We start from the raw sequence: 22,854 nt of genomic DNA, 5'->3' as shown, positions 1-22,854 counted from the left end.
GAATTTGACTTTGTATGAATTTTTGCTGCACCTAATATGTTTGTAACTCTTCTTAAGTGTTATATGTTGTCCAAAACAGGTCTCTCTAGAAAATGAGACCTTGTTTTTCTCAATGGGACTAAACCTGTATAAGGGTCAATGACCCATAAGGATTTTTTTTGGATGATATTTCATTATTGGGCAAGATTTGCATTGATATTATGATGAAAATAAAAATACTTTGAAATCTAAACAGGACTATTATGTGACTAAATTAGGGCAGAACATAAAATTTCATGGATTTCAAGTAATTTGAAAGATTTTTTTCAAAAAAGCAGTCATGGCCATACAGTAGCAACATGTAATATTTTGACACCTTGAATAACAGATTAAAGGTAGGGTCGGCGATTTTCAAAAGCTAGCATGATTTTGAATGTGGCCTTCCTGATGGCTCCGCCTTTACCCCCCTCGCCCCTCCCCCCGTGTTCCGTCTCACTCACGTGCTCGAGCACAGCTGCTGCAGAAGGAGCAGAACTAAGCTCATCGTTTGTATTGTGTAGAAACGTTGTTGTCTCATGTCTCATTCAGCAATAAATAAACAATAAACTTTACCATCATATATGTTAAAAAACATGACCAATAACTCTGTCAGCGGTGACGCGCTTTCAGTGTGAGCTCGTGCATGCGAGGGATCGAGAACGAGCAGGGAGACAGGGAAACGTGATTGGTTAAAAAGAACGGTTCGTTTTTTTTCCATTGGTCGAAGTTATTACAGGTTTACAGCTGCTACAGAAGATGGATTTTCTTTTTCCTTTTTCAGAGCACATAAAAAGATCATCATTTCTGTCAGGACATAAAGAAAATTTCAACCAAAAACTTAAAAAGTGTATCTGGAGGAAATCAACTACCCGAGCTTTAAACTACAAAAGTAAGTAAGTAAAAAAAAATCAAAAGTAACGGCATGTATACTAAGTTACTACAACTTTTTCATGCATTTAAACCTTTTTTCTAACTATGAGAAATGCAGTTAACCAAAATATTTAGGTGTCACGTCATTGACCCATAAAAGTTTGTAACGTCAGGCCTGTTTGTCTGTCTCTGCAACTTTAACATGAAACCCTATGTTTATCTGACCAGCGACTCTTAGATTGTCTCAACAAGATCACACAACAAAACACATTTCCCACTGATTGAGTTTAGACAAAGACCAATCCCATTTTTGGTGTTTGACATTATCAATACAAATCTTCCATTTCTAACTAAATTCTTGTCAGGAATGGCAGATCAAGCTTTTTACGCAGTGAAACAGTGAGTTACTGTGTCAGACATCACCAAAGGTTGAGGGATTAAGTGTCTATTTGCAGCAGCTGAATGCTGGGAATGGGATGCCCTCCAGTGCTGATCAACAAACAGCCTTTGGCTATATTCAACCCCCTACCCCCCCATCCTGCTCTTATTCCCTATTTATTCTTCTGGGGCACGTATGTACTAAATGACAAACTCCCCCCCTTTTCCTTTCATGTTCTTCTGAAAATTCATTAGGTACAGTGTGCATAATATCTCCCAGGCTTCCAAGGACGTTGATAAAATACTGTACTGCAACCTTAATCAGCCTGATTCACTTGATGTAGTTGAAAGGGAGGTGGGATTTCTCTCTCTCTCTCTCGTCTCCCTTCTTCTTCAATCTTCTCTCAGGCTGTTTGCTTTCCTAAATGAATCCAATGGTACAAACCCAGTATAAATTGCCTTCTGTGTGCTCCATCTATCCCACAGGGCCACTTCTGGTGCATAAGGGTTAAAAAAAGAAAAAAGAAGAAATAGGAATATAATTCACTCGCTTTGCCTCGGAGATACACGTTACTATCTGTGTAGAACCAATGCAATAAGGGCTCATGTGTATTTTGGGTTTAAGGCCTTGTGCACAATGTGGAGATGTGTGTGCCCCAGTTGCTCCCTCTTTTCATAACCAAATAACATGGTTTACGGGGAGATTTTCCAAAATTGTAAAGGAACTGACGACAAACAAGCACCATTAATCTTGGTCTACCCTGTTTTAACCCATGCTGGAAGGTTTTGTTTAAAGGAAAACAAAGGTGACTGCAAAGGCAAAGCTACAGGTTAATTCCAACACTTATAGAGGTCAAAAGTATTCAGTTGAATGACGGTTCCATAAACAGTCAACCATTTCAAACACATATAGGTTAATACAGCGCTTAATCAGGTCCCAGAACAAATGCCGGGTGTGGTTCCGGCTGTAAGAGAAAGAGGCAAAATAGTCACGGAATATATTTTTTAAAGCGCCTTTTGCTAACTAAATGGGCTAATAATGTCACGCGTGAACACAAACAACCAATCATCGTTAAAGAAGCACAGCTGGCAAAATATGTTGTGTTTCAGCAACAACGATAGCGCAAAATCACTGCTAATTTAGCCACAAAGGTCACTAAACTTTCAGAACACAAAAACCCACAAATACAAAATATTTACAAACTTTTACACCCATAAAATAAGGCCACAACTCATCTAATGAATCAGCAGCAGAGCAGAAAATAAAAATAAAATGCATGCTTTCCTTTATTTGCCAAAATAGCCACAAAAAGAAAAAAAAAAATCAGCCATGCAGAACTTTGTATCCTCGCAACTTTTTATCATATTTAACAGCCGAGGCCTGTCTTGTCTTTCAGTAGTAGTAGCAGCATCGTGACTCCACCCAGAGTCCTCCTCATGTCCACTGGATAGGTGCAGGACAGCTGCTGCTAGTCGTTAAGCTAACAAGTGCTGCTACTCTCCTTTACGATTTCCACAAAAACAACTTATTAGCCTAAAAAAGCTTATTCTTAGCCATTTTCTACCGTCTTCAATGCTGACAGAGAAACTATTTTTGTGCAAAATCACCCTCGTAGTGTGGGGGAGTGGCTTGACTCACTCTCTTCCTCACATTCCCTCTGTCTACATTCAATTTTGTGTTTACAATGAAATTTCCAGTGATTTCAACTCAAAAAAAAGACGAAGCTGTACAAATATAATACTTCAAACTTTTATTAAACACCTAAAAGTGAAAAAAGGGTTGGAATTTTTTATTTAAATTTTTTAATGAGGTGCTGGATCCAATCAAATAGGTTCCAGTTAAAATCTGGGAGGTTAAAATAAGCTCTGGGTTTATATATATATATATATATATATATATATATATATATATATATATAGTCCCTCGTCCGCACCTTTCACTCTTCTTGAAAGGGTTTTGGCTTAGGTGCTGATATTGGATGAGAAGAATAATCCCAATGGTGATCGATGGGGTTGAGGTCAGGGCTCTGGCTTTGAGCACTGCCCACATAGCATACGGATGTGGGCCACATCTCGCAACAATCCAGAACTTTTGGTATTCTTCAGGTCCGTACAAAATAGATGTGAGCCAAAATTGGCCTACATATGATGCTTAAAATGTGGGCCAGTTATCTTGAAACATGTGTGGGTGAGTTTTAGCTAAATTATGACAAGTTAGCATTGACTAATCTGGATGTGAGCCAAAAGTGGCCCATATCTAAGGTAACATTTTTACTTTTGGGCATTGTGATGGCTTGGTTGGGGCCAAGATTTGACAAACAGGATTGGAGTGCCAAGTGCCATAATTCCATGTGATATGTGGTATAAACATGTCAGGTGTGGACCACTGGACCAGATATGGACCAGAATAATTTTGCTATCTGGGTGGGAAACAGTGATGTTTTGTTTTGAAACTATTCCCACAAAGTTGGAAGCAAAGTATTGTCCAATATTTCTTGGTATGCAGAATCATTTAAATCGCCTTTTACTGGAGATAAAGAGCCACGCCCACACCCAGAAAAACAGGTGTGGCCAGAGAAAATACCATAAAACTGATTGTACTGCAATCACTTTCAGATTCTTTTTTACATTCTGGTAAAAACAAAGTTCTGCTTAGACAGTGGCGCAAGAAGAAGAAAGCAACAGATTTCCTACTGACCAAGTTCTCGGGTAACACGTCCATCTACTGAATGGTTGTTACCTTAAACCTTTGGAATGCTGATACCACCTCATGCAATGCTAGTGCACTACTAGGAGACGACCTTTTTTAATCTCTAACACACAAAAAAAGCATTAACGGCCCTTTTTTTAAACTGCCACTTCTCTCAGCAGGAGCAAACAGCCTCGATGAACTCTTACTATTGTGTCGGTGCTTTCTTTTTCACCTCTCACTTTAAACGAAAGAAGCCACTAAAGCACACATTTGGTGGCATTAATTTCACGTTCACATAAAGACTTGAAGGGAATGTGGGCAGATGTCAGCGGCAAACAAAACAAGCTGGTGCAGCTGTGGGAATTCAATAAGATGGAGTCGGCACTCACTCTTTAAAATGTGTTTAACTTGGCACACATTGGGAGCAAAGCCCTGGACAAACTGAGACACTGTGAAGTTAGTGAACTGTCTTCACTTCTCATTGATATATTGCATCCTCTTAAAAGCACATTTGTTCCTGAGAGTTGATATCAATTTTACAGTCTTGAGCACGCTATTAGATACTTGCGAGCAGTTAATAAAGTCTTAATGCTGATGCACGGCCATAAAAGATTCATTTATTTACCAATGAATTATTGAGAGGTAGGGCTTAATCAAAGCTACAGATGTTGCGGTCGGAAAATGTGGTTAATCTGCATTTGATTGCATTTAAATTAAAACATAGACAATAAAAATCACGGAGACTGATTGTTGATTGCGGAGTTAATTACAGAAGCTGAATAAGAGACAGCAAACAATAAAAAAGTGATTATTTTGGAGTGGTTCAGTGATTGTCTAACCGAGGTGGCGTGTAGCCATTCTCCCATCTCTATTACTTTAACGGAGTCATCGAAAAATCCATTCAGAAAACGCAACACATAATACAGGCGAATGATAATGTGATGCTATTGGAATGTTACTGTTATGTTTTTTCATCCAAAACTCCTGATGGCATGATAAAAGAGACACAATGGGTTCTTTGGAGGCAGCATCTGTGAAACAGAAGGGATGAAAGCATATCTGCCCGTTTGACGAGCGTATTGCTTTGTTTTTTGAACAACAGTGGATTATTCTCCATCAGCAAAGTGTGGTTGAATGTTGTGCAGCCAGTTAATGTATTCCAGCTCACAGGTCATCTTTGAGGCTCGAAGGAGGGAGCTGATGAGACAGGAGGCAGAAGTACTCAACGTTCTCTTAATATGAAAGGCCTGACCTTTCAATAAGATGCTGAAAATGCATTAGTGATCCACTAATGAAATTGAAAAGGTTTTGACCGAGTTTATTGTGGATCAAGTGAAGAGGAAGAAACACAACGGCCAGTTTGAGTCTTTCTAAGACCTTATAAGTTTGCTTTTCATTTCTCTGTGTGTCGATATTACGCTTTGAAGCTCAGGCTCTGAGAAGTTTGATCAAACATTACAATCTTTGTTTTATGTTTGCATCCCTCCAAATCACACTGAGCACCCAGAAAGTGTGAGGGTATTTTATTGGGGCTCAACATTCAGGATATTCTAATACATTTTATTCAACCTGGTCTCTCAACAGACAAAGAGTTGACTTGTCAGCTGCCTGTCCAGAAAGGTCATCCTTTATTTCTACTTTCTTGTGAGGATGACGTGAAACAAAACAATCTTAAATAGTAGCTGTTCTGGTCATGTTTTAAATGCGTTTAAAGTACTTTTTTGAACTACAGTATTTGATACCTTAAAATACATAAGGATAATGACAAGTCATTGATTCTGGTTCAGTGTTTACATTGGCTCCGACCTGATTTCTATGAATATGTTTGTGTTTATGTTGTGCTTCTCTCTACATTTTCTTGAATATGGTTTAATTATTAACAGATATGTATCAATGAAGTCAATGTACTTTGTTTCAATACTTAAGTTGTTTTTTGTATAATTTGTACTTTACTTGAGTTTTTTTTTTTTTCTTTTTTAATCAACACTTTTACTTTTACTACATTTAAAATTCAGTTAATTATATTTTTGCCACCTTGTTACTCAACAAATTGAAAGATTAATATAATTATTCTGGAGCACAATAAAAACAACTTCTGGTTTGTGCCAGGATTGAATGTATCTGTGGGATGCCCATTATGCTACCACAGCAGTGCACAAGGACGTCACCAAACCAACATCATCTCTTTTGGTAGAAGATGACAGTCACCTGTGGTCATACCTTGGGATGGGGGGAAATTCTAAAACATATAGAATAAAGTGCCTTATTGTTATTTAATTATTTATATTTATATTCTTAGGCAGTCAGATGCTTTATTTGTAGCTATGATCTTAGGCTATAATCTTAGGCACCAGCAGCACTAAATGCTATTGCTCGACATCACTGACAACATACCGTATCTGAGTTAAGCAAAAGGGCAGCGACCGTGTCTGATGAGATTGTTTCACTCCTGGTTGCTCTACATTTAAAGAAAATAACCAAACTGATCTGTAAGTATTATTATATATGATTTTTTGATAGAGCTTAGAATTAAAATGTACTAAGTAGCCTTTAAAAGGGTATGTCTATTGCTATTATATAAACGTGGTTAAAGACCACTCTGAAGAGTTGCACATTTTAGGGTGGTCAATGTTATCTATTTTTGCTTTCTATTTTAGTTTTAACAAAGTGAAAACAAATAAATCTTTACATTTCTCTTGGTTGCCATCATTCTTACAGCATTGTTAAAACACAACTGGAGCTGCCAGTTCTACTATGAAGGAGGTTTGTAATAAACTAACAATGTTGTACAGTGAGCCTACAGAGGAACCGTTAAACCTGATATCACAAAAACGGGCAGGATCTGTGGACGCCCACAGCAACCGAGGGTCCTCGCATCTAAGAAGATTTTTATGAGTTCAAGTCTGACTCATTCTGGGTTTACAGTCACACTGACCTTCCCATTAGGGCTCCATTATGAAAGCTCTATTAGAGAGAGAGGCACATATTATTTTTTCAGCTGCAGCCTTCTCTCATAAACTGCAGAAGGTAAACAAGGGTTCAGCTTTGTACGCTGCACCAAGACCAGGGTGAATGGTTTTATGGAGAAATTAAATTAATGCACATAAAGCACAACTGAGACCTACATGCCAAGCGATGATTTTATATTGTGGACTATGAGTTAGCTACAGCCAACACACCTCAGGACAACGTTGGCCAAAAATGTATCCAAAGAAATGTGAATTGAAGGCACTGAAAGATTTGTTGTCTGACAACTTACAGTAATGGACACATTCCCACGGTGCCATTTTTTTTCTCAAGTTGGCTAATGTCTGACAATGTGGTTGTTAATATTATTTAGAACAGTTTGTCATGTTTAGAGTTTGAGTTGCTCTGATGGACCGGCACCCTATCCACGGTGTACCCTCTCCCCACCTGGCACCCTTCAAGAGCTGGAGATCAGCAGACTACCGACAACTGAAATGAGTGAGCCAGTTCTCGCACAAAGTTTTATTATACTCTTTTCTACTATAAAAAAACGAAATCGCTACAGTGCTAGACCTTTATGTGGAACTATAATGTTGTAATAAACATACACTAAAACATTGAGACACACTTTTTCCATAGGGCACAGTGTGAGGAGGCCTAAACCTGCAAATAGGAGAGGATGGGAAACAGTTATGGGACCCAAGCTCAGGCTTGATCACCCTGTAGCTGACCACCTTTTACGATGGTGTCTAGTGTTTAAAAGGCTGAAATACCCCCTGATTCAAAGGAACACTACTGATGATGTGTCACAAATTAACATCCTTCCCATATCTGAAACACAGCTCTCACGCCGCTCTCACATGGTAAACCTCATGTGACTGCCATCTTTTGGCACAAAGGACTATATATCAATGTAAGATGATAAATAACATTGTTTGTTTGCACCGACATGAGGTCGATCTGGCTAATTGGTCTCATTGTGACATAACTTAGAAATGTTAGCTTCCAACAAATGGCTCTGTCACCATTCTAAGCACACATCTACTCACTCTAGTCACTCTTATCTTCATAGTACAGTATCTAAGTAGTAAGATGTGTTCTATACATATTATCTCTACATATGTCATTACATCAGTAGATTTCACTCATTTACAATAGTAGCAACTCACTCTACCAACAGCATGAGAGTGAGAGTGAGGGCTGTGAGCAAAATAGCCTCACTCTCATCCTCTCGTCCACTATAACCACTTAATTGCCCCTCACTCAGTTGTAACACTGCCCACTATTTCTACATCTTTTTTCCCTATTAAAGTTTAGCCTACCCTTCCATAGGGTGATAATCACAATTATGCAATATATATCTTTAATGTATTTTTTTTTTTTTAAAGAAAGAAACATTGTAGTAAATATTAGGCTAAAAGAAAATTATAGAATAAAATAAAAAGGCGAGAAAAAGAAGCCTTGAGGTTGATCACTTCAGACATCTTTTCATTTAGTCAGGCCTGAGTCAGGAACAGTTTAACGGTATTTTTGTTAATAATTGATTTTTCATGTTTTTTATTCTCTCCCTGCTTTTATTGTTTAGTTTTTTTAACAGTTTTGGGCTGGCAAGGTATTCATTGCATCTCTTGACACTGGTCATGTGCATGTGGGTCATAGTTCTATGACTTACTTCAATGACTACACCATCATATAAGTTCAAATTTGATTAAAAATATCATTAAAAATGTGAAATTTGTGATGGCACTTTTCACAGTTTTCTTTCCAATTTTGTTACCTAGATTTATTAAAAATGACTGCAAACTTGGATGCACAAGCATTTTGCATTATTGTATTATACAAAAACAATTCCAATTTAATTTAGTTATGAAAAGCAAATTTCCAAAAACCACGACATATGTTCAAAACATGTTTTAAGCTTCTTTGTTCAAATCATGATCAAAAAAAGGGAAATAAAAATGTTGTTTGAAATGATGGTAAGAAAAACATCACCGACATACGGCTGTTTTTCTCAAGATATGCAAAGTAGCTAGAGGTGTAATACCAAAACCCAGCGTGGAACCTGCAGTGCCAATTTCAAAACAAATCACACAATAACACTTGCCAAAGCTAATCCCATCGAGGTAAAATAATACCACACTGTATTCCATGCTCAAACTTCAGACAAAGCATAAGCTTATATACCTCTGATTACGATGTGGCATTGAGCTTACAGTAGGCTGCTAAAATATGCTTGTGGCAGAGAGAGCTCTGTATATCTAGGATGCAGAAGTAAACAAGAAGACAAAAATATTTGTATGTTGAATAATTTATAAATGAGTATGGCTCCTATTTTAAATAGAACACATTACGAAAGAACAATGATTAAAGTCACACCGTGGACTTTTTGACCTAAAGAGTTGACCCATGAGTTATTTGAAATGATTCCTCAGACCAATACACAACGCTGACAGTATCAATGCTCAGAGCGGGGGCTTCCCTCTTGAAATACCGACTATGTAAGTTTGGAGAGATGGACCGCCTTTCACCATGTCATGTGACCTGGAGAATGCCTGGAGAACGTTTCACTGTACAGCAGTCATGTGACAACAGGCTCAGATATACATAGTTAGCACGTGACGTCATAACATACAGGCATCTCCCGACCCAGCGCCGTTGTTGTTGTAGGCAGCTCAAACGAGTTAGCCAGTGTTTACAGCCAAATGAGCACAATATGGTAGTTTCATGATAGGTTAATGGTGCACTAAACACCGCGATAGTTCAGTTAAACGTGGATTCTTTAGTAAGGGAAGTCGGCATGTCAGATCTGTAACTTCGGGATAAGGATTGGCTCTCGGGGCTGGGGTGCGAAGCGGGGCTGGGCTCGCAGCGCGGCTATAGTCAATGGGCTGGAGGAGCAGCCGCTGCTGGAGTCCTGGCGATCAGCCCTCCTCACTGCGTCGGTGGTGCTTTCCACCGACTCCGTGACCTCAACGCCATTGTAGGCCCGCCTTCGACAGGGGTCAAAGGGGACTGTACCGACTCCGACTGCGGAAAGGCCAGGGAGTAGGGGGGGATCGCCACTGACACTGCGAGGAAGGCTGAGCGCCGGGACTCCAGCGGCAGGGAGAGAAGGGCGGCTGCTCCTCTAGCCCATACTCCAGCCCACAGACTGTAGCAGCTTTACAACCCAGCCCGTAGAGCCAATCCTTATCCTGAAGTTACAGGTCAACTACTGTCTGCATACACAATCAAAAGACAAGGGAGGCTGGTCCCACTGACTGTTTGGTGATTTTTGCGACAGTGCTGCGGCGCTTGTGGCCACTAGGAGCGCTTGAGTGAAAGTTACCGGTCTAGCGCCCCTAGTGGCCACAAGTTACACAATGTACCTTTAACAACATAGGGCAAAAATAAATCAATATAGGTATGCACAGCTAAAAGATCATGGAAAACTTTGCACTGTATGCAAATTCTGAATAATAATAATAATAATAATAATAATAATAATAATAATAATAATACGTTTTATCTAGAAGTACTTTTCAAAAACTGTTTTTACACTTTACAGTTGTTAAAACAATGACATACAAGTCAAAAAAGAAACTAACAACAACAAAGTTCAACAAAATACATAATAGTGCACTAACTTTTTCAATAGGAAAACCATTACAATTATAGCCAAAGCCAATAATACATTTTCCTTAGTTGTTTAGATATACTGTACAACTGATGAAAGCATTGATAATCACACTGGAAATCAATAGGATCATGCTTTTCGATCAGTGATCTACCATACACCACACAGTCCAGCACTGTCTCACGGGTTGCATTCACCAACCCGTCAGGATTAGAGTCGACAGCTGCCCAATACGAGAAGGAGATCTGATTATGATTGATAGTTGGTGTGACTTTATCAAGGCCGTCCTCAGGAACCATGTGGCCGTAACCTTGACTTTAGATATTTGGATGAAGCCGGCCTCCGCTAAGCCTTGGATATATTGGCATGTGGATTTAGCCCGCTATCACAGGGGATGGATAACCTTGTTATTTTTGCTCTGTCCGTCATTGAGGGCAGGATGGAGAACCTGTCTCTAGAAATCCTCTTAAAAACACACTTACACAGAGGTGCCCTGTTTCAGTCACACACACAAACCCCCCTACGCCCCGGCTCCAGGGCCACGCAGTGAAAGGTCACCATTCCCCCAAGGTGACACATGTCAATCACTAAAGGTTGTAGCTTCTGATCCCTTAATAACCTCATGTTATGGTACTTTTACCCAATAGACATGATCTTTAAGGCAGCTCTACTTTAGCCTCCACTTTCTCTTTCTACATGAGGAAACATGAGGAGCTTCAGTGAACAGCATCCAACAGAGGAAGACGTTCACGTTCCTTCAAAAATATACTTTATTTATAGTAATGTTAAGTCTTTTTGTTTTCTGGTACAACACATTTATGCATAACGTTTTAACCAAAGGTGAAAGTAATAGATAGTAAGTGCTCACGTTACTGTAATTGCATTGATTTTATGGGTAATTGTACTTTTTGGAGTATATTTCTAAATCAGTACTTTTAATGGTACTTAAGTACATTTTAAAAAAAAAGCAAAGTAAATTGTTACATTTCTACACCAAACCGTTACCGAGTAAATTATTGTTTATCGTGATGATTTTTTTATTTCCGTCTCTTTAAAGGCATATTGAACATAATCCATATGTTGTTAGATGTGCCTTTTCTGATCAACGCCCAATGTTGTTACCCTCATGGCACATTTGTAATGGCACTGTTTTACAGTTCATACATTTAGCTATACTTAGAGCCTGATCATTTCTTTATTTTGAATTGAATTAATTGGTGTTATTTCAATTTTTTTAAGAATTAAACAGTTTGCCAGACCTTTTATTTTATACAGATTCCAGTTTCAATTGTGCAATATTTCACCACTTCCTTTAGAATTTTATACATGAGATGTTTACTGTATGCAAGGGAACCGTGGCAAAATGTATTACCAAAAATAAACATAGGGGGTGAAAGTAACTTGTAACTTTTACTTTGAGTACTATTTAATTGAGCTACGTTTAGGTTGTATAGAAGTATTTTATGTATGACTTACTTGTACATGTACTTGAGTATAATTTAAATCAAGTAACAGTACTTCTACTTGAGTAGGATATATTAGTACTCTTTACACCTCTGGTTTTAACTACATTTTTACGTATATTAAAAGTGAATCATATTCCATGTATTTGAGGTGAAACGTCGCACTGCTCTGACTTTTTGGTGTTTACCTATGAACAATAACCTGGCTTAGCATAGTATTGCCACTCAATCAAAAATTTGTATTGACACGGATCAGCAACGAAATCCCTCCAGTGACTGGAAAACTAAAGTCAGATTCAGCGTGACTGGATGCCAAGGTGTGCGAGAGGCAGAGGAGGATTACTCATGATCCGAGGATAATAGGGAAGAAAAAAAAAACATTGCAAAAACAGACTGCCTGACATTAAATTCTGACACATGGAGCATTTCAGCATTTGTTGTTTTTTCACTTTGTGAATTTTAATCACTCGCACAAGGGGCAAAGCCTGTGGGACAAAGAATGCGATAAAACCCTATGTGTAATTCATTGCTTTTCTGTGAACTACGTGTCACCCCTGACAAGTGCAGGTAAACAAATACAATCACAGCTCATATATTATGGATGAGGTGTAAATGAAGTACACTGATGTAAAAAACTACTGAAGCTTCTTCCACATGGGGAGATTCTGGACTGAATGGGTCAGAGAACGGCTGATAATCTTTACACATTGATTTAGCTCGGTTTACATTCATGATAACTTTGAATTGCTCAAAACTGAAAGTAAAAGTCCTGCCAATTACTCAACTTCTGGTTTTAGATACATTCAACCTTAAAATATTATTTTTCATAGAAAAATCAATGGAATGAAAACGCAACAAAACCATTGAGTCAGTGCGACCGTGGTTCAGGTGGTAGAGGGTCAGCTTCTGATCAAGAGGTTGGGGGTTCGATCCCAGTACCTGACTATGTGTCGAAGTGTCCTTGGGCAAGACACTACCAGTGGTCGACTAGCGCCTTGTCCCATTGGTGTGTGAATGTGAGAGTGATTGGGTGAATGAGCTGATATGCGCTTTGGCACTGCTTCAGTGTGGTGATAAAGCACTCGTCCATTTACCATTTACCATTGATATTAAACCAAAGTGGAATTATCTTGCCTTATCCACTCTACACTATGTTCGCATAGGCTAAAACAAAACCTAGAGCAATTAAAACGCTCAAGGACTCACATGTGTGAACACACCCTGAGAGAGCTTGTTCCATCACTCAAATGACTTCAAAATAAAGAGGTTCTTCTTTGCTAAATGGGGCCTACCTGTTCATAGAGGCAGGGCGTCCATTACGAGGCTTGTTGACCTGAGCGTACAGCGCCTCCAGGGGTTGGCCGTTATCCTGATGGCTCACGGCAGGTGGAGGGCTCTGTGGAGTCTGGGGAATGTGGTAGTGGATGCTGTAAGGGTCGATACTGCTGTCGTCCACGGACGAGTTCAACGAGCCGATGCCAGCATATGTGTGCTCCTCATCCGAGCTGAAAGTGCGGCTGACGACGTCCTGGATCTCGGCGTATTCCCTCTCCTTGGCCTGTCTCTCTCTGAGTTCTCGTGTCTTGGCTTGTATTCTTTAAAACACATAGAGAAGACACATATACTCTAAGTTATTTTTCCATTAATGTCCACAACCTTGTGAGCAACAGATGTTAGGTGAGTTGACTGGATTCTCCGGATTCTCACTCTTCTTCTACACTACATCAAAATATTGATCAGATTAATGAATGGCCGCATCTAAACCCAACCGTAACCCTAATATAACCTAATATAACCTTGATAATAATACAAAAAAAACGTTTGTTAATACATTATATCCATACATGATACTGGGGATTTGGAATTTTGACTTTTTCAGCCATTGTTTCAAGGATATAGGTTTGGTAACAACTAACTTGTTAAGTCATTTTTAGCCAAAAGTAGGTTTTTTGAATAACTCTAGTTTAACACTGTGAATTGAAGGTGATTGCTGTCTTCATTTCTAAAGAGAGAAATAACCTTCATTCTTCTCTTTGCACTACAATCCAATCATTGGCACCAAGGTTTGCATTGAATGCCCTTAGTTTCATTTGTCCAGGAACACTTTCAGCTTCTTTTCCTTCCTGATCTCCAATTAATGATAATTGTATCTCCTGTCTTAAGTTAATTCTCCAGATATTTTAAATTGTTTTGGCCACTTGCTCTGCAGTAAATTTATACCATAGCAGGACACAAGATTGCAAGACATGTTATAATTTGTTTTTTGAACATTTTAAAAAAATCTAATGGAGGCAACAGCATATCAACAGTTTACATAGATATTTATCATTAGTGATAAAATATAGTTCCCCAATTAATGAGATAACGCAGGAACTACAACTGTTAGGATGTGACTTGGTATGAATTACTGTCTCATTGAAACTAATCCCTCTGTGATTTTAACAAGCAAACATGGGACCATGGCTCCGCCCCTTTCTTTTTTACTCAATTCCGCCGATCTCTCCATGATCACTTCCACACAACAAAGCCTTTCAGGACCTTCCCCGCCTCACAGCACGGCTCCATGTGAATACCCGTCTGTCTGCAGCTAACGACACTCAGTCCTGGTCCTACCATGGGAACCAGGATGCTAAAGATGCAAGGAGCAGAAGGTGTGGACAGCGGAGAGGGGGAGAGGGGGTGGACACAGGGAACAAAGGGGGGAATTGACCTCCCACTGAGGCCCTTGCAGCAGCCACTGGCCTGCTCACTGGTTCCAGATGTTGGATGCGCTGAAGGGATGTGCACTCGTCTGTATGCGGATACAAGCGTGTTAGCTCCCACTGGTCCTTGACATCCCCATTACCTCAGGACATAGCTAACCTCTGACCTCCACTGCTGCTCTCTGCAGGTGACTGACAAGTTTGGGACACAATGAGCCCCCCCCCCTAGAAATATCATCCCTATGTCTGTGTTTTTACAACAGTAATCACTTTTCTAACAATCAGCATTTTTCAGAGTCAGATTAACCCACTTTTCCCATTCTACCCATTGACGGTCTTGTGAAAATCCTATTTTTTCAACATAATCTGTACAACTGGGTTTTAAATAGAAACCTGATGCAATTCTCTATGACATGCAGTTGTCTACAACTCTTGTTTATGATGTTTTTTTTTTCTTTCTCACATTGTTGCCAATGATAAAACCAATTACAAATTTGTGAGGCCAGGAAATACACAACATGTGACAGAGAAGAAGAAATCCCAGAAGTCCATTCACCTGCTATTCTGGATACAGTGATGTCAGATCTCTGCCAGGAAAAGGAGGACAATATTACTACTGGGATCGCAGGACCCTCCGATCCCCTCTGGCATTTTATGGAATAATCATACTCATAAAAACTGCAATGTTGACATTTGGGATGAGATAATGGTCGAGGCTAAAAGACACAGACTTCTCCTCAAGGCCTCATGAGTCTGACATCAATAAGGCTTATAAGTGCAAGTCAATAAAAATGATAATACTCCCACAACTTTACAACTAGTGTCTTGTGTGTAGTCAAGATTTTCTTTTCCACCATTCCTGAGGGGTATTTTTTATGAAACTCTCACTTGTAGGAGAAAGAAGAGCTTTCTCTGTATTTGTTGGAAAAATATATCAACAATCTCAACCTGCCACCTTTCAGTGACAGGCCAATTCCAGCTTGGTTTGGCTGTCAGACAGGGAAAGCTGGGCAATCACATAGTGTTGTGGCTTCATCTTTGGCTTACGGTTCAACAGTCGCTCTGTCAAATTGATCTTTGAATGGAATATATGGTACTTAAGGGACCAATTTGCTCTCACAAAGTCGTCATTATTCCAAGTGTGTGCAATTTAATGAAGCAAGATGAGTGATGGGAGGGGTCACAATACGAAATTTCACGAGAAAAGACACAGGACGTCACACAAATACGTAGGGCCTCTGATTTTGTTTAAAATTTTTCAAAATTCCATTTTAGGGTTCACACATTTCTGCGTCACTTTACACTTTCATTGTATGTTACTTATTTGTTTCACTTTACTGGCTTTTAAACTTCCCAAAATTGTACAAAACATGCTAACTCGGTTAAATGGACCCAATTTATGTTATTACTTTTATCACGCAAGATTGTATTGCAAGGGCGACGTTAGCCACCCTGCTAGTTTCTTAGCCACCTTTTTAAACAAGGAAAATTACATGGAAATGTGCTATATGGTCCCAAAACCCCCCCAAAAAAACAAATTACCGCCAAAAGGCAAATCGCACTCATGTTTTGCACGAATCCCTGCGCAGACATGTGACTGTAGATACTTCTGCCATGATGTGTCACCAGATAAAATAGGTAGCTAAAGATTTCAAATAGGATAATTAGTGTTTCATTTGTGTAGAATTTGACATAATTGTAATTTTGTCACACTTTCTTGACATTCAATTAGAAATTGAAAAAAAATATTCAGGAAGTGAATTAAATTTTTTCCGTCTGTTTTTCGCAATCACGGAACATCAGAGGCGCTAATGTGACTGAAGGTACATTCACACCAACTTCAGCGACTATAGTTGCTTAAATCGCCCGTGATGAGTCGCTTGAAAATAGTCCACGGTTCCCACACTTTTTTTCAAAACATCTCCAAAATGTTTCCAAAATATTTTATCAAATGTTTTAATGTGTAGTAGTAACAAAGGTCTGCGAGTGTAGCATGGTTAGTATCAAAAATGTGGTACAGGGAATGCCAGTTGTGTCCATCACTTATCTATCATATAGCATTGTACAATGGAGCAATTGCCTTTGACATCCATTATGCAATATTTTCTAAATTGCATCAGCTATTGAATGTAACATTAAACAACTACTAACTAAGTGATATTATGTTTAACTCATTGACTGCCATTGACATCTAAAGACACCATTTGGTTTAGTAATGTTGACTGCCAAAGACTATAGACGTGAATAGGGTTTTTCGGCTGGGGATGCTAGGAGGTCTCCTGTGAATATCGACGCTTGTACAATGATGTAGTGACCAACGGGTGACATGTAGGTGGCAGCAGAGCACCTTTGGATGAGAGATCACCCGTGATGGGCAGAGGTCAGAGGGAGAAGAAAGGAGTTTACGAGACAGAAAATGGTGCTACGCGAGTTAATGCTGAAGTTCACACCAGCTCACAGCAGTGCACACTCAACCAGAGCATGTGTGGTACTAAGTGGACTATTGAGAGTGTGGCAATGGTGAGAGAAAACAATCAAAAAAACAGGGCAAGTGGTGACGTGACACTCGGCATGTCCGGGAGGAGGAGGAAGTTGCGTGTGTGGAGAATGACGGATGCCAAAATACAGTGAGTCACGTTGCTTGAAGCGAGGTTGCTTGAAGCGAGGTTGCTTGACATTGTTTGGTGTCACATCATTTACATTGATTTTGAATGAAATCTAGTTGCCAGAGTTGCTAAAGTCGCGTTTGGCATGAACGCACCTTTACACCTGCTCATTCTGCAGGGCATGTACATTGCAATGGGGGTGTTGGTTATGATCACTGGGCACCCCGGTTAAATGTAAATTTTTTGCTTTAGGGACAATTTCTTTTTCATCGTAGAAAAAAAAATTGAAAAATGAAAAAGTGAAACTAACAGTGAGGACGTTTGGAAAGAACATCAGGTTTAAAATAGAAATCTTTTCAACTGTTGGAACTAATCATTTTGCCTAAGTTTTGTTTTGAAAGGAGGACACAGAGTTTTTAAAACCATTAGAAAAAATAATACTATAAATACAGTGTATCATCTCCTGACACTTCCATGTTTCAAAGATAATAAATCTTTGAAACAACAGATCAATAGGCAATTAGAAAATATGTTTCTGGAGAAAAATGATTAGGCTGTTTTTCTGCTGATGAGGCCTGAGAAAAGTACCACAGACGTGCCAACTTTTCCCTCCTTCTACTCTACAAACCCACATTTACTACACTATACATACTCCATTGGCCAATTCATGATCCAACAGGAGAAAGCTGCCCCTTAAAGACAATAATTTTATAAGAGCTCCAATTACAAGTCACCACGGGACCTTCCCTATGTTTTTATTTGAACTGTGAGATTTGACAGAGATCTTGTGGTCGTCTCATTCTATTTCAAATTTTTTAATCATCAGGCTGTATGTATAAGGAAAGCTGAATATTTTCATACATGCTCTTCACAACAGTATAGGAGAAGAGATTTTCCTACTGGCAAAGAGACAGTCTAGACAACCTAATGCTGAGGTTCTGGGGGCAGTTAAAGTTCAGAACCTAATCCACTGACAGTCTGTGCCTTCAAGAAAATTATGTGTCAGCCACATGATGCTTTGCTTTCTTCAATGTCCTTCGTTTTCAGCTTTTTCACCTCTCAACTATTTTTCCTGTCAGTCAGTATTTCTGAATAACATTCACGCTGGCTGTAACTGCATTTCTAATGACACGGGTCAATGAGGTCTGTTTCATTATATGAATACATAAGGTGAAAACTTACTATAGAGGGCTTGGGCTCAGTGGTAGAGCGGGTCGTCTAATAACCCAACAGTTGGGGTTTCAAATCCCACTCTATCCATGCCATGGTTGTTGTGTCTGTGGGCAAGGCATTTTACCCAATTTGCCTCAGATGAATGGGTATGAATGTTGGTATTGGTCAGAGGGGCTGTAGGCGCGAAACGACAGCCACGTTTTTGTTGGTAGGTGGCTAAAATGTAGCTTAACCCCAGTGGTATGACAGATATTATTACCTATTTAATCTGGTGATGGTTTTAAGAATGAATTTTTCATGATCTTGATCTCTTTTGTCTCTTCTCGTCTTGTCTTGGCCTTGAACTTGACTCCCAAAAGTCTTGGTTTTGTCTTGTTCTCTCTGCATTCTGGTCACAGGGAAGTCTTTGTCTCGGATAGTTTGGTCTTGAGTAAAACACTAGTAGAAGATGACAGTGTGCAGTGTGCATCTACACAACTACAAACACAATACTTCCTGATCAGCCACTGCCAGCTTCCTTTAAACTTGCTATCCAAATTACACTTAAGTACCAAAGTTCAACTGAGTGGAACAATATTATTATCGGGTATCACAATCAGTGACACATAAAAGTAATAATGAAAGGAGAGCAAATTATCTTTATGTTAGGTATTGGAGTTAATGACTTCAAGTCCACTTACTTTAAGTAAAGTCGTCTAATCTAATGAGTTCAGTCCAAAGTAAATTCTGCTGACTGTTAAAGAAATACTGTCCAGGAAATCTTTATCCACTCAGCATAAACCAGCAGAAGGAAGTCAGACCATGTTTGAGAATAAAACGTGATGTGCAGTGCTGCTGTGGTCTGGGGAGCGGAAACAAGTAGAGTGGCAGACAAGTGCTGGCAGCTGATTAGAAGCCAAGCGGAGCCAGGCAGATAAGACAGAATGGACATCATAATCAGTGGCCACAGAAAAGACAGTGAGAATGGAGTTCAGTCCAGGCAGCAAATAAAAAAGAGACGTCGTCAGCCTGGCTTTGTGAGCTTTCCCACTTTGACCTGGAAAATAGAGTTTCAGCCTGAGCCTGCGCTGAGATAAGGGACAGCCTGATGGATGCTTCACTAACACTGCCTATCCTGTGTTCCTTTCTGTCTCTCTCATCACCCCATGGCTTCACATGAATGAAAACCAGGTGCAATCAACAGGAGCCAATCAGATAGGAGGACCCCAGATATTTTCCACGGCCAGAAAAAGACAGCAGTCGGCTTTGCTGAACACTGATATCAGCCCAATCACAGGTTACACCTATGGTGATTAAAATCAGCCAGATTTATATTTACATTGACGCAGATAAACACATTTCATCTTGACACAACTATCAGTGTTTTTCATACGCTTTTCTTCATCCATTTTAATGCATAATGAACTAAAAAATCAGAGAAAGAGTTCCATTTTACTGCAAACTAATGCACTCTGTCTGCAGGGATCAAACCATAAACTAATAGAAGCCTGTTCTGTTCACTTTGAATATCTAAAATGTATGTGCACAGCTACTTTATTTCTGGGTAAATGGAGAAGCCTTGTGCTGTAATCTGTTTCACTCCTGTTCCAACTTCTTTATTTAATCAGTAAAAGCTATGGTCAGAACTGCAAACTTAAATTATTGATCGCTAATGTCGGGCGAATCAGGACAGTGTGTGTTGACAGGTGTCCTAGTATTATAAAAGCACTCTGGAACATTTGATCTCTATCTTATGCATTGTAATCTACCAGGTCTTGTGCAATAGCAGCTTATTGTGCTGTGTCACACTAGTGTGCAATACTAGATCTGCTATAGAAGGCCAGTAGCTCAGTCAGTAGGGACTTGGTTTGGGAACCTGTGCGGACCCAAAAAAAAAATAAAAATACAGAAGTTGTTCTGGTAGCTGGAGAGGTACCTCTCGAGCACTGCTGAGGTGCCTTTGAGCAAGGAAACCTCATCAAACCAATTGGACTTTTATGCATGTCACACTTCTTTGAGTAATCTAAAGTGCTTTTCATTCCTACTAGTCTTAGTCTTTCAGTTGAGCAGTCTTTGTAATGTGTGTTGACTATCCTTTAAATACTTTTGCAAAGTGATGAAGGAATACCAAAGTTTTGGCAGGTTTGTTGATTGTTGCTATTTCCCTCAGGATTCTCTTTTCATTTGCAGAGGGACAGTCGTAGCGTAGCTGCACGCTCCAGTGTGGAAATAGGTAACACACATACTCACGCACACACGCATGCACACCAAACAAAAGCTAGTTTGTGCTCTCTTGCACAGGGAGCTGGGATTGGGGTTCACAAATGCAGAACAGACATAAACAAGACAGGGAATGAGAATGTGCCATAATACAAGGAGGCAGACAAGAATACAGACAGCGAGGAAAGAAAAGGAAGCAGGCAGCTGTGCTTGTTGTCGAGCGATGCACGATCCATATTGCATGCATGGTTTGGGCTTGTGTTAAAGCTCGAAGTGGGACAGATCTGGATGGAGGAACATGCCCACTGGTCTCGTGGGTTCTGAGAGGGAAATGTGTTCGGCCTTCTGCCAGTGAAGGGTCAAATCTCTCAATGGAGAGGACACTCAATGAAAGTCAATGGTGAATTTTAAAAAGAAAGGGGGCTGCAGCGTCTCCGAGCGAGGCCTGCAGATGTTCCATTCATCAGGGTGAGCAGAGCCTTTGTGACACGTTTGCTTTTCTTCCTGTATACACTTGTTCATCTGTGGTGCAATGCACCCATCGTACCCGCCTTCCCCGTAAGAAGCAGTGCTATCAAGCCCTATTGTTTCTATTCAATTAACTGTCATTACCAACAGCGGTTTGATTACTGAGTTCATTTGGCTGATGGGGAACAATGGAGGCAGCAAGCTGTCTTTTCATTCACCCCACCACCACTGTTGTCTTCCCCCCACTGGGAGAATTAAATGGGGCTTGTCTGTGAAGGATGAGGTGCACGATGCCAAACCGATGGCCTGCCTCATTCTTCTGGATGTGCCGATGTCCGCCTACATGGAGGACACGGAGCCAAGAGGGGCGGACAAAGAGAAACAGTGTATTCTTAAACGATTAACAACCTGGGCAAACTGAAGGAGAAGACAAATGCAGAGCTCCGTCAATTTCACTATTATAATGCACAGCATTCAATCATGCCAGTTCTACAGAGGCCCGCAAGGCCCATTAGGAGGTCAGCGCCTCAGAATGGCACTAACAACAACGATCCATAAATGATTGATTTAATGTCCTGATAAAAAAGGAAAGGGACCTGAATCACTTAGGGGTCAATCCATGTCATTTCAACACATTTTCAGGAGATCCCACGCACTTCAGTCTCCAAATATTCAGAAATATTCAGATTTTTTTTTACCAATTATTCCTTAATAATTCAATTAGCAAGCTACAATGGCCTCATGTCAAGACTTTTCAATATGGGCGAATGGTGAAAGAGCCCCAAACTTGGGGTCCAAGATAAAAAAAATATCCCAAGAAAGAGTAATCTTTATGCTATAAATTAAAACAGAGATTAGATTTTGCAGTTATGGGCCAATGAAAATAGTAGAAAAATATTTTTGTTGGATTTCAAGTCTGTCACCCAAGAACCAATGCATATATATGACTAATCATTAGTGATGTGAACAGTCTATGTTCATAGCTTAAAGCTGATAACCGTACTGGGAGCTGAGGCATATGCTAAGTTGTTTACTGAAGGCCCAAATATGTTCCAGACCCAAATCTCAACAAACTATGTTCCAATTTTGTGGGGCTTGCATGTCCACCAGATATGATGTAGTATAGCCAATATTTTTGTATATTCTGAGAGAGTAGGTGGAGCTGTATTACTATACCACTATTCAGTTTCCTATGTGATGTTGTTCCTGAGACACTGGAAGCTGAAAATGGGAGGTAGTTTGCTCATTTTAAGCTTGTTTTCACCTTTCTTGTTCCAGCCTCATGCACAGGGTCTCCTCTTCTGACACTTGCACGTCCTCAGCTTTGGATTTACGAGAGCCCTTCTTCTCCATCTTGTCCTCTGGCTGCTCATCCTTCTTATGCTTTCCAAACCTAAGAGGAAAAATTAAACAGGATGGAAAGGCTTTAAAATCGAGAGCATAATAATTTTCATTCACCTAAGAGTTTTTTTTTTTGTGTCTCTTCCTTTTGTCTGTAAAAATCCAGCAAGAATTACTCAGAAGGAAATTAAAGTGTCAAAGTGTCAAAATCTCCAGGTTTTGTTTGTGTTGTGCTCAGGAGCTGCACAGTGCACATGTACAGTATTAAAAAGATAGCTCAGCTTCTTTCATATAAATGCAATCACAATACTTAAAAAAAATCTGCAAATCCCCATACTGAAACATCTCCATAGAGCAGTGG

General features: G+C 39.7%; 1 protein-coding gene across 3 annotated transcripts in view; it reads right to left on the bottom strand.

The window, feature by feature from the left end:
• LOC114453931 (partitioning defective 3 homolog) overlaps positions 1-22,854 on the bottom strand; it is a 563,018-nt gene that overhangs the window by 102,451 nt on the left and 437,713 nt on the right. For all 3 annotated transcript variants that reach the window (XM_028433953.1, XM_028433955.1, XM_028433954.1), the window contains exons 20-21: positions 22,417-22,545; positions 13,297-13,599 (exon numbers count right to left, since the gene is read on the bottom strand). In XM_028433953.1, coding sequence (XP_028289754.1) covers positions 13,297-13,599; positions 22,417-22,545 — 432 coding nt within the window. The remainder of the gene's footprint in view (positions 1-13,296; positions 13,600-22,416; positions 22,546-22,854) is intronic.

Source organism: Gouania willdenowi, chromosome 20 (assembly GCF_900634775.1).
Source record: "Gouania willdenowi chromosome 20, fGouWil2.1, whole genome shotgun sequence".
NCBI lineage: Eukaryota > Metazoa > Chordata > Actinopteri > Blenniiformes > Gobiesocidae > Gouania > Gouania willdenowi.
This window is presented reverse-complemented; position numbering and strand designations above follow the sequence as displayed.